Consider the following 12,138-nt stretch of genomic DNA (forward strand, 5'->3'; position numbering starts at 1 on the left):
CAGCTTGGGCCAGCCCAACCACATGGCCACCAGTGAAGGAGCCAGTTTCCCCATGACAGGCTCACTTCCCACCCCCGATCCCGAGAACAAGGTCAGGTCCTCCCACAGGGCCCCTCTCCGGATACCCATTTGCAACAGGTGCCTGGGGTCCCAGGGGAAGGAACCCCAGCTTTGCACAAGATGATGGTGAAGTGCACACACCATACTGCTTATTTTGCATCTGTAGTAGTCCAGGGCCTTGCTATGTGTTGGTTTTGTACTGGTATCATATTAGGTTCAAGGCTGGTGGGTTGGATCATCAACTGATATGACTGAACCAGCACACTGTTCTGCAGAGGGGTGAGTAGAGCCTCTCATTGTGTGACTGGCGTGGGAAGTGAGGTGTCAGGACCCAGACCTTTATTTGGAAGTCTTCCCTTTGTCCCCTCTACCTGGAAGGCCACTCCTCTCCCTCTCCGCCTCCTAATTCTTTAAGACCTAGTTTATGCACATCTTTCTCTGTGACCCTCCCTGACCTCTCCTTTTTAGACAAAATTAATTTCTCACACACCAGTCATATTACTGATCACATGCTATTATAATTTTCTATGTGAGGCTGGCACCCTGATACAAGGAGACCACAACTTTGGAGCCACTTGGCTCTGAGGTGACTCCCACCAGGGGTGTGACCTTCAGCACCCTGGTACCTGTCAGGGGCACTTTGCCTCCACCCTATCCCCTGCTGAGATGGGAGATACAGTGCAATGTCAGTGTTTATGCTCAGTGAGATCTTTGAAGTTCCAAAAACAAAAACAGTGAAAGGATCTGAAGATGAGTACAGGTCCTTGGTGGTTGGCTGAGCCTCGAGCCCTCTGAGGACCCCGCTGCTGCCACCTTCTGTAGTACCACAGTCTGCTAGTCTCTGTCTTCCCAAAGAATCCTTGGAGTCACTGTGGACCCTTTCTTTCCTATATCAGTCTTACTGAGTCTGTTAGCAAGTTCTATTATTATTCCTTTAAAAATGACACTTTTCTGTTTATCTCAAATTGCTGAATTCTCTCTCAGGGGATTTCAAGTGTTAACCTAAAAATAAAAAGCCTTTCAAAGTAAGAGGCAACAGGCATTTATTTGAGATCAAAGAATAGCTATTCAGGAAGCATTGATTCAGGCAGAAGCCCAGGTAGTGTTCCAATTAGGAGACAAAGGCAGTGGATATTTATGAGAAATGAAAGGGGAACAATTACATCAATAGGAGGAAGGCATTTCTATTGGTGCAGATAATATAGCGATGCTAATTCTAAACAGTTTTTAAATTGTTAGTTCTATAGTCATCAATTCGGTAATCATATTATCCGCTTTCTTGCTATCCTTGCAAACAGTTCTTTAGGGCATAGCGTTGCTTTAGGCTCAGTACAAAGATTATTTTGCCCCGTTTTAGCATTCCAAACAGTAGAGGCTTAAGACACGTAAGGCAGTTCCTGTGGGACAGCAGCTCTGGCTCCATTTTAAAGTAATTCTTTGTATTATGATTTTTTTATACAAGGTTTAAGTACTTATTGTCATCTACTTACTTTCTTTAAACACTTGTCCCCATAAACATGTATTCCTTTTGCAATAATTTCAATTTAAGAACTATTTCTTTTTTAAGAGTCTCTTCTCTCCAGAGTACTTAGCTCCCTGTCCAGATCTGAGCCAAGTTCTCCTGTGTCCCTCGGGCTGTGGCTTCTTGCCTCCACTGCCCCCACTTCCACCTACCTCACACCTTCTTGCTTTCTTTGTCAGCATCCTCAGCTTGAGAGCCTACGGTGGTCTCTTCTCTCCTTCTATACCAGGGGCTCCCTCTTCCAACCTTCCCAGCTCAGCTCAGACATCTCCTCCAGGAAGCATCCCCAACTCCCTCAGGCTGGCTGGGGACCCCTTCTCTACACCCTCATAGTTTCCTGTATGCCCAGAGTTCCTTGCCTGTCCACTAATGTGCCTGCTGTCCTCACTGGGTAGTGCGCCCTCAGGGGCCAGGACTTTCACAGGCATGCAGGAGGTGCCTCATAAGTGTTTGTGAAATGAATGCACTCAGACCTCCTGACCTCCAAATCTACTCACACATTCAGCTTCTCTGGCCGCACCTACGGTCTATACCGTGCTCATTCTGCCCTCTGTGTCCTTTCCCAACTTCCACCTGCCCTTAGCCTGCTCACTCTGACACCGACTGCACACTCTCTACCTCTCCACTGACTTCAGGCCTCACCCATCTTTCCATTTGTAGAACACCCTTTTCCACTTAGAATCTTTACCCCTCAGTTTGTGACTTAATAAAAGTAACTATTTCCTTTCTGTCACCTTCGAATCTGGCAGAGCCTCCTTGGCTCTCTGGAGATGCTCAGAGAACCCACATTGAAGTTATTTGGTTCTTTGTTGACACTCTTGGGACTCTGGGATCACTGACTGAAGCGTGACTCTGAGACGGCCTCATTCCTCATGTCTGGTCACTGCTTCCCGGCTGTAGCACACCCACCCAGAGCCACCAAAGAGCTCAGCTGGGCTGGTAGTGGCTAGGACTTCCAAGGGCCTCTGGAGGAGGGGTCTACCATGAGCTCTGTGGTGTCAGGGTGCGGGGAGGGGAATGGTTATGATTTCTCAAGGAGAAATATCCCTTAGGAGAACACTAAAGCAGCCAGCAGAGATTTTCCATCAGTATTATTAGGTGGTCAGGGATAGCAGCCATTGGCACTATTATGGACTTAAGATGGTTGTGCAGTTAACATCACCTATGTTAGAGAAGTAAGAATAACAACGAGAATGAGGCAACAGCAGAAGTCAGGCCAGGCCAGTGAACATTTGTTAAGTTCTTACTGCAGACAGTGTCTTCCCAGGCTTTTTTACCAGCTCAGTGTGGAGCAGAAAGCCACCCTGCCCCTCGAGATAGCGTCACTTACAGGGACCCTTTTTTAGGTAACAGGCACGTTCTGAAGAACTAGCCATTAGTCAGCACTGGGCCACACTAAGATCTTTTTTAACTTTATTTTTCAATACAAGATTTTTATTGATTTGTTTATTCATGTGCAAGGCGTTGAGCGAGAGACAGGAAACCAACACCTTGATCCTTGAATCAGATGAGAACCGACAGGCCAGCAGACGGAGGCAGGAGGGAGGGCTGGGCTTTGGGGCAGGAGGCACCCTGAACCTTTGCAAGGTGCAGGGCAAGTTGGGAAGAGCTCACCTGGAAATTAAGAGCACGAGGAGAGAAAACCCATTCAATACAAGAGGGGAGTGTGCTTGAGAAAGGTAATAAGGAATAGGACAAATGTAAGTCAGTTGAGGGATTAGCATCAGTTTGGAGCTCTGAGGAGTAGCCTCCAGAGATATTGACAGGGCATGAGCATGGGGATTACACAGATAACCGATTAAAGAACATGATGGGCAGGATAAAGAGCTCAGGGTCAGGAAGGAGAAGGTGCAGTAAAATGCGTGTTCAGAGAAGGTGGAGACATGGGTGCCGGGGGCAAAGTATAACTGGGCCATATTGAGGAAGAGGACAGGATGTTTGTTCTCTTACAAGCAGCTCTGTGGGCAGCTTGCTTGAGAGTATCGGATAGGACGTGAAGAAGCAGAGGTTTGGTCATAGGGGCTTGCTCTAGCCACTCAGCAAAAGCCTGCCTGGCTGTGTCCTCTGACCGTCCCATGCTGGGACAGAGACATGTTCATAAAGCAAGAGAGATTGTTGATCACTCCCAGAAGATGGTCTTGTCACTTCAAATGCTTAAAGAAGGTGAAGCTGATGGAGAAGAGTAGATTCATTGTTGTGGCTTAGGAGATTTTCAAATTTACCCTGCATAGCTCAGGTCAGAGCTGATGGCCCAAGTAGTTTTTAAATCTCCATAAAAGACCTTCCCATCTGGCTCTCGATGGGTAAGCACCTGCAGATGGGCCCAAAGAGGGAGATTTGATATAAAAGGAAGAGAGGAAGAAAGGAAAAAGGAGGAGAGACAGGGCTAACTCAGGGAAGCTGCAGCCATGACGATCTGCAGGAAGCACCATGGTGAGGACAGCACAAGGCCTTTAAGAAGAGAAATCAGCTCGCTCTAAGAGAAAATAGCCTCTGCTAAAATGAAGAGAACAGAAGATGCATGCCTCACTTAGTCTCAATATTAGAGTTTGAAATGTGAAATTTGAAACAGTGGTAGAGAAATGAATTGAAATGGGAATATAGGAAAAGTGATACAGGAAGGTAAGCACGGAATTTATATTTTAAACATAATTTCACAGTTGATATGACATTTGTCTTCTCTGTGAACTTGATTCCACAGCAGACAGGTGTGTGTGTGCGCGTGTGCATGTGTGTATGCATGTGCACATGGTGTGGGTTCATGTGCATATGTGTGTGGTGCATGTGTGCACGATTATGCATGTGCATGTCCATGCTCGAGCTGTGGAAGATGTAGAGCTCCTGGAGGAAGCAGGGGCAGCCCCTGGCCCCCCAGCTCTCTGCCGCGGCTGTACCTACTCAGCCCCCTGCAGTCTCCTCTGCCTGGTCCTCCCTCTGGGAGAGTGGCAGGTGTCCAGCAGCCCTGCCCTGCGTCCTTACCATTCCCAGGGTACCAGTGCCTATCCCCTACAGACAAGCCCTTATCCAGGAATGGACTCACCAAACATGGACAGATCCAAAGTTTCGTGGCTCTTCTCCAGCCAGCAGATCCTGGGAAGGAAAGGTGGACTCCTTACCAAAGGGAGTATGAGGGTTGCAGTTCTCCTGGAGGCACTTGGTGGCCAGTGGAGAGCTAGCTGTGTGTCCCGCCCTCCTGGGTTTGGATCGTGGCCATGCCCCCGTTCCATATGGCCTACCTTTCAGGACTGTCCACACAGGCTTCAAGCACCCACCAGCCCTTTCCAGGCATATCTCTAAAAAACAGTTACTCACAATTTAGCCTCAGCATTTGCAAGTTCAACAACAACTTAACAATAATTGCATCATCTTGCTTACCCAGGGCTTTTGGCTAGCGTAGGAGAAGCCTGGAGACCGAAGGCGGAAAGCCTTGAAACACCTTGTGGAGAGCCTGGGCACTACCAGGTGTTTGTCCAAGATGCTCTGGTTCTAGCAGCTGGTTTTCTGCCTCCTGGTCCCCCAGCCCTAGTTACTGGTAGCCGTCTGGCTCCCCCAGCCTCAGTTCCTGTCACATCCCTGGCCCAGCACATCAGTTTCTTTTAAGACTCTCTCGGGCCACCAGGACCCTTAGGAACTGGATCTCACCCTTAAACCCCATTCCAGCCGAGGCCTCATCTGCTCCCTGCTACCACTCTCACTGATCTTAGCCTCCTCGTCTTACTGGGATCCACCACTGTGGGCCTCTCCTGACACCCTTCAGCCCCCCGGTGAGCTGTGCAGCCCGCCCTGTCCCCGTACCCGCTCATCTCAGCCTGAAGGTTGGAATCTCTCTTGGATTGATCCCACTCCTCTAAATCTCACCACTAATAGGTTACCAAGGTCAGTCTGTTTTCCTCTTTAAATACCTCACAGACCATAGCTCCTCTTCTTGGCTTCCATGGCTTCCTGCTCAGAGTTCTTACCACTGGTTAAAGAAGACGCTGCTGGTCCAAGCTGGTCTCCCTCCCTGCTCTTCATTACCAGATGAATCCTCTCAAATATCCTGGGACTATGTCACCAGCACATATGCTCCCAAGGCCAGTATCCCTGTTATTGGAGCTGATGCAGTGGCTGGGCCCTGGGGGAAGCAGCCAGTCAGTATTTATGGGGTGAGCAGATCATGGAGGGTTCCTGCTCCAAAGCCCTCACCGGCCCCGCTGCTCAATTCCCCGTCTCCCCACGATTTGTCACTCGGATCCGCCCAGACACCACTGAGCTTGTTCCCCCTCAGCATCTTCACCCATGTCATTCCCCTTGCCTGGAACACTTCTAATCATACCATGTGCTCTCCTTGCCTCCAGGTCCTGCCTGTTAACTTTCCAAAGAATTCTACTGAAAAAATAAAATCACTTTAAAAAAAAGAATTCTATTGAGGGCTTAGAGTCTCCTAAGTGCAGCAGCAGCAGCCTTCTAGCATTTGGTTTGCACATCTCCTAAAAGAGTTTTGGAAATATATGTAATCTTAAAAATTTTAAGTTTGAGAAGTAAAATATTTCTTAAGTACAATTATTTTTGTTAATATCAGATAGGAAAAAAAAACAAGATGAAAGATGAGGACTAATTATTAGAAATAAATATTTGATGACATGATTTGCTAAAATAGTTTTTAACCAGCTCATTGAATAAGGCACACCAGATGCGAAAGTAACTGTGGAAGACATATCCATGGATTTTAGCCGGTGTATCTTGAACATGTTTTCATAATTATGGAAAGATTCCAGTTACATTTTTAAAAATTACATGAGTCATGAATACTCTTCAGTTCTGAATTCAGAACATCTCACTCAGGCCAAGGTTTGCCCTCACAGGGACCGGGAGGCATCGGGGCCTGCGAGTCATTGAAGGCTGCACTCTGGACTTCCAGGGGTGACAGGGATTCACACCCCAGTGCAGCACACCTGAGCAAGGGCTGTGTTTTCCTTCTGTGAGGTGGGGACGGGTGTTGTGAATTCAGTCACGTTCTCAAGCAGTTTTAGAAAATACGGAATTTGAGGATCTGGAAATTGATTTCTTTAAAGCTGCCAGCATGTTCCTTAGAAAGTAGATCTGCATGTACCCCAGACTGAAGACCACCACTGCAGAGGATGTGATTCCTCCCTTTGAAAGAGCTCAGAACAAGCTCCGGATAGAGAACTGGAACCCCCGTGGAGAGAGGACTTTCCATGAGTGCCTGGAGAGGTGGGGGTTAGCACCCCGAAAGGCCCCCTCTGACTTCCTCTGACTGCCCCTCCTCCCTGCACCTCCGCCTCACCCCCATGTTCCCCCCACAGCTCACATACCAGTGGAGTCCTGCTTTGTACTGGAGTGTCAGGCTCAAACTACCCCTTGCCTCCCACCCAGCACTGGCGCCCAGCATGGAATTATGCATCAAGAGCTTCTTCCCTCCCCAAGGACACAGGGAGCATGAGAGGGAGGGGCTGGTTTGCACCCTTGGAGATGAGCCTGGGTACTCTCTTGGGGTAAAGCCTGCTGGCTTTTTTTGAAGTAACACTTTTACTGAGATGTTAACATGCCATACAACTCATGTTTAAAGTATACAATTCAGTGGTTTTTAGTATCTTCACAGAGTCATGCAGCCATCACCACAGTCAACCCCTGTTGACTTTCAACCCAACTGCCAAATGCAAGAATTAATTATTTTAAAAAGAAGAGCTCCTGGGACAATAGAGTAATCCAGTGAGAACATTTTGTAGGAGTCCAGCTGTTAAATCCTGCTGCCTGTAACCTTTAGACCATCCGTCCATTTACTTTTATCCTGACAAATTGAAACGTGTTTACAACCTTCCAGTTGCTGCCTGGTGTCTGCACCAGGGGCAGGGGAGTGGGAAGGCCCTCTTCTGGCTCCCACGTGGCAGTCCCCCGGAGCTGGACAGGACAGCGTCCCAACTGGGGGCATCCCCAGAGTGGGACACCGACCTATCACTCATGGAGTCTTTGCCTTCTCTCACAGGTGTTCCACTGTGTCCACTTTGAGTGTCCAGAGCAGCAGAGCAGCCAGAAGGAGGAAAACAGCGAGGAACTGGGGACAGGGGACACCAGCCCCGCCGGTCAGCAGCTCGACCCGCATGCCCTCCAGGCCCCCAGCGGCAACTCACTTCCTTCCAGCCCAGGCTCCAACCCTCGCTCATCCAACCGGCAGCACCAATAAAGGAGGCACTGTTGTGAGATGACGGGGTGGGCCCAGATGGCGGCAAGAACTGGTGTCCTCCTCCCCCTTCCAGAGAGGAGCAGACCTGGCTGCAGAAACACACAGAACAGGTTTCTCCCAAGGACAGGAGTGGGCTGCTTTGTTCTCCTCAATTTGTTCAAATCAAGCTGGTCTCCAGGGGGAGAAAATGGGTCTTCAATCTTCATCAAGTCTGTGGGATGACTGGGTGGGCCCAGATGGCGACAAGAACTGGTGTCCTCCTCCCCCTTCCAGAGAGGAGCAGACCTGGCTGCAGAAACACACAGAACAGGTTTCTCCCAAGGACAGGAGTGGGCTGCTTTGTTCTCCTCAATTTGTTCAAATCAAGCTGGTCTCCAGGGGGAGAAAATGGGTCTTCAATCTTCATCAAGTCCACCATTAACACCCTACCTCTCTAATCTAACCCAGGCAAGGGAACAGAAGGAAGTAATAGGCCCATGTCGGAATTCAAAACTGGCATGCGAACACTTGAATGGAAGAGAATATGTTAGGCCTTTATTACCTGGGGGCACCCTTTAGGAAATGGGTTTCCGTAGAGTGTGTACTTTTATGGAACACATTGCCCTGGGAACTAAATGATTTTTTATTTCTTTTAGTTATTCTCCATTTGCTGAATCATAGGTGTTCCAGATCTTTCTCAAATGCTCAAACAGCGAATCACTAGTTTTAATCCCTTTGACGCTGTAATTTTCCTTCCTTAGTTTTGAACGGTTAAGCTTTGGGTAGAGCCGAGAAACATCGTGCGTGTCTCCTAAATGAGGCACAATTGCGGCTCATCATGACACCTGGGCTGACAAGGAAAATCCTTTGAGGAAGTTCAGCAAAATACACAATGAACAAATCAACCCATGGACACTGGCGTTAATAATCACTCGAACTGCTGGGTCATTAACCTGTCATTCCCGAAATGTATCTAGCCTTCAAGCTTGGGAGGCTGACAAGGATAGTTATTACACCACCTGCTAATTCGGTGTTTGGAAGCACGTGTATATAAATGTATACCAACTTCTGCCTGGGCTGGACCGGTCCGAGAATTGCCACACTTTGGCCGCATACAGAGCAGCCCCTTCTTTGCAGCGCGGGTGTGGTGTTTGGTGGCTGCTGTATTTATCCCCCAGACCACAATACTTGATTGGAGATTGAAGAAAAAAGCAGTGCTAAAATGCTTTTCTCCCAGTCCTCACTGAAACAATCTTATCTGACTCTTGCTACAGCACTTGTGTCTCTTAGTAATTTCCATTCCAGTGCCCCTTGTAACTCAATTAGATTGTTTGATGTCTGCGTATCTGCAGAGCTCTCCCTTGGCTGTCTGTCTCAATCAGCTCCATGTGAAGCTCCTACAGACGCAGGGTCTTCTGCACACCCTGTGACCCTGCTTAGGAGGGGTGGTACTTACAAGGGGTTCCTGTCTGGCGTCTTAAAGCCACATTGGTTGCAGGTGTACAAAGAGCAATGGGTCATCTGTTTTCTCCTGGTGTAACTTAGTTCTGAGTGAGTGATGGATACGAGAATAGTAGGGTAGCGTCAAACTGCAGGACTTGCCAGAAGGGCTGCCTCCTGTGTGAGTGCAGCTGGGGAGGAGCTGGTCCTGGGGGAGGGGAGGCTGCTGAGCCAGCAGTTCTCCCTCCCACTGCTGGGCTCAGGGCTCCGAGTCTCCCTCTGCACCCTCACTCTGTGATCTCTGTCCACTTCCCCTTGTGTGAGGTGAGAGGAACCCCCGAGGGGTGCCCTACATTTGATTATGGGAGGGAGGCTCCTGTAACCTGTGGGGGTGCCGCCCGTTCACAGTGGGTGGCTGCCCTCTGTGGCTTGCTCACTGCCTCTGTCAGCATCCAGCCCCCAGTCGCCTGTTAGCACAGAGTTCCTGTCCATTCAGCATTTCCTCCAGCAGTGCATTTGCTACCCAGTGAGGGAACACAGGCAGCCAGATAAGTCGGAGCTAGGGCGGAGTGCAAATGTTTTGAAAGTGTCATCTATTGAAGGACTTCTTTTTAAACTCTAAAGCCTGCCCAAAGAGGGTCTTTTTAAACTCTAAAGCCTGCCCAAAGAGGGTCCCCATGCTCAGAGGCCACACTGTGGCCCCAGAGTCTGGGCTGGGCTGGTGAAGGGTCTGGAAGAGTTGACTGAACCATCTGTCTCCAGACCGGTCAGTTCCCATGGCCACGCAGCACTCTTTGCTGCCCCAGGCCCAGGTAACTAAATACCTCTGGGCAGCTCAGCCTCACACCTGAAGGGACACAGGCTGCGGGCGAAGTGTCAGCACTAGACCCACACTGATGCCCTTCCCGCCAGGCCTCGCCTCCTTCCTCCTGCCCCCTGTGAATTTCCTTTGATGTTTGCGCCTTCCAGATGCGAGCCCTAGGTCTGTCTTGAGAGAACGGAGTTTGCCTCCCTCCATTCCTCCTCCAGCACTTCATATGCCCAGATGAAGGGAAAGAAGAGGAAACCGAGGCACCGCTGACAACATGGCAGCAGGGAGGACCGAGGGCAGGCTCCGCCTCGTGGCGCCACCTCGATCTCCCCCAGGCCTCCTGGCCTTTCTGGGGGCGTTGCTCGCATGGAATCCACTCCCAACGCCAGGCTGACATCAACGAAGCCTGGCAAAGCCTGCGCTGGCCTAACTCTAGGCACCAGGCCAGGGGCGCTGCATTCCTTGACGAGCCTTCTGATTTGGGGGGCAGAAGGGGATCTTTCTGCTTGCCTGGCTGGGCCAGGGCCTTCTAGAGGGGACCTGGAGACCCATTGAAGGTGTGTCACACCAGACATGCCCAGACTGAGGCCTGCATCTTCAGAGAATGAAGGATCAGTGGGCAACTAAGAGAAGTCCCCAGGCCACTGGCGTTCTCTAGAGCCCTGGCCGATCCTGTGCGGGACTTCTACCCTGTGGCCAACCAGACCTAAACGGCCTGAAAACTCCAGACCAAGAGAGCTAACTGGACTGTGGGTGACAAGACGGGCTGGCGCACAGCCAGAAGGAGTTGCAGACACCCGCAGAGCCCTCAGCCCAGCAGAGGGCGGGGGCTGTTTCTGGGCACTGGCAGCGATGGCGTTCGAGGAAGGAGATGCAACCAGGCCACCGGTGGAGCGGGGAATGGTACGGGACCGTGGCCCCCCTCCCCCGTGAAGGCACAGCTTGGGTGGTGTCCGGTTTAAGGAAAGGTCAGGCAAGGCTGGACCCTCAGCAGAGATGGACAGAGGTGTGCTTGTGACCTCTGGTCTTTTATTATGATAACTTGTCAGTTACAAACTAAAATGACAGCTTCCTAACCACCACGTAGGTCAAGAAATAGAACACTGCCAGAACCTTCTGCCCTTCATTTTAAGTTGTGTTTCTTTGAAGAGTAAAAAGCAAACTTCATTAGGGCCTTCATAGTCGCTTTCTGGCAGTCCTGAGAGGCTAGGTAGGGTGGCTCCGAGCATGCCAGGCAGGGCACCTGCCGAATGGGATTGGCACCCTGGTCAAGGCAGCCTTAAAGGCGGGATCGCTGCCGACTCGAAACAGGTGTAATAGAATAACACAATCACCCCTGCGCCCGCGCGCGCGCACACACACACACACACACGCATTTACCCATATTCTCAGTGCTTTTTTTGTTTTGCTGATTTGAGTTAGAACCATGAGCCCAAGATGGTTGTGGGACTCCTCAATTGTTCTTTAAATTGTCACTTTTTAAATCTTATTTAATGACAAATACATTAAAAGTGTTTTATTCCTAGAAGAGTTGGGAAAAGAAATTATTTTCAGCAACAATGGGATGTTTCTTAGACTGATTCCTCAGCAAAAAAAAAAAAATGAGTTTTTGAATTGTGCAAAAAATTGCTCAGTACTTATGCTGTCGCCCCAATTGTCAAACTGCTGTGCACACAGCTCCAACCCAGTCAACTTCACCTTTTTGTTAATTTAGAAGCTAACAAAATTGTAATTACTTTTCCTTTGCAGAGAAGCAGAGGGAAAACGGAAGGTATAACCTGTGATAAAAAGCAGAGCGTCCTGCGTGCCGAAGTCACGTGGTAATAAAGAGGGAGCATTCCCCATTGTGGGCTTCAATTAAGACCCTTCCTTTGGACAGAGAAGAAAGATGTCAAAGGGGAAAAGAAAATTAAATTTGCCTTCTTCCCTTTTTTCCTCATTAGTGTTTGCTTTTCGGTGTTTTCAGTTTAATCCCGCCTCGTGAGTGGGCGACCGATTCCTCTGGCTGCTGCCGAGGTGGTCCCAGGGTACGGCGGCCGTCGTGGCCAAGGCTGCAGCACTGTGGCTGCAGTGGGCACAGGCCATGCTCCATTTATTTTTGCAGCTGCAGCCATCGATTCTGCGTGCTTGTCCTGACAACAG

At 49.6% G+C, this 12,138-nt stretch overlaps 1 protein-coding gene across 1 annotated transcript in view; it reads left to right on the forward strand.

The window, feature by feature from the left end:
* The window catches only part of LOC102896343 (BTB/POZ domain-containing protein 9), a 128,510-nt gene extending 116,575 nt beyond the window's left edge, over positions 1-11,935 (forward strand). Inside the window, exons 6-7 of the mRNA XM_006907423.3 lie at positions 7,569-7,767; positions 7,979-11,935. Coding sequence (XP_006907485.1) covers positions 7,569-7,766 — 198 coding nt within the window. The 3' untranslated portion in view covers position 7,767; positions 7,979-11,935. The remainder of the gene's footprint in view (positions 1-7,568; positions 7,768-7,978) is intronic.
* The last annotated feature ends 203 nt before the right edge of the window (positions 11,936-12,138 follow it).

Source organism: Pteropus alecto, unplaced genomic scaffold (assembly GCF_000325575.1).
Source record: "Pteropus alecto unplaced genomic scaffold, ASM32557v1 scaffold202, whole genome shotgun sequence".
NCBI lineage: Eukaryota > Metazoa > Chordata > Mammalia > Chiroptera > Pteropodidae > Pteropus > Pteropus alecto.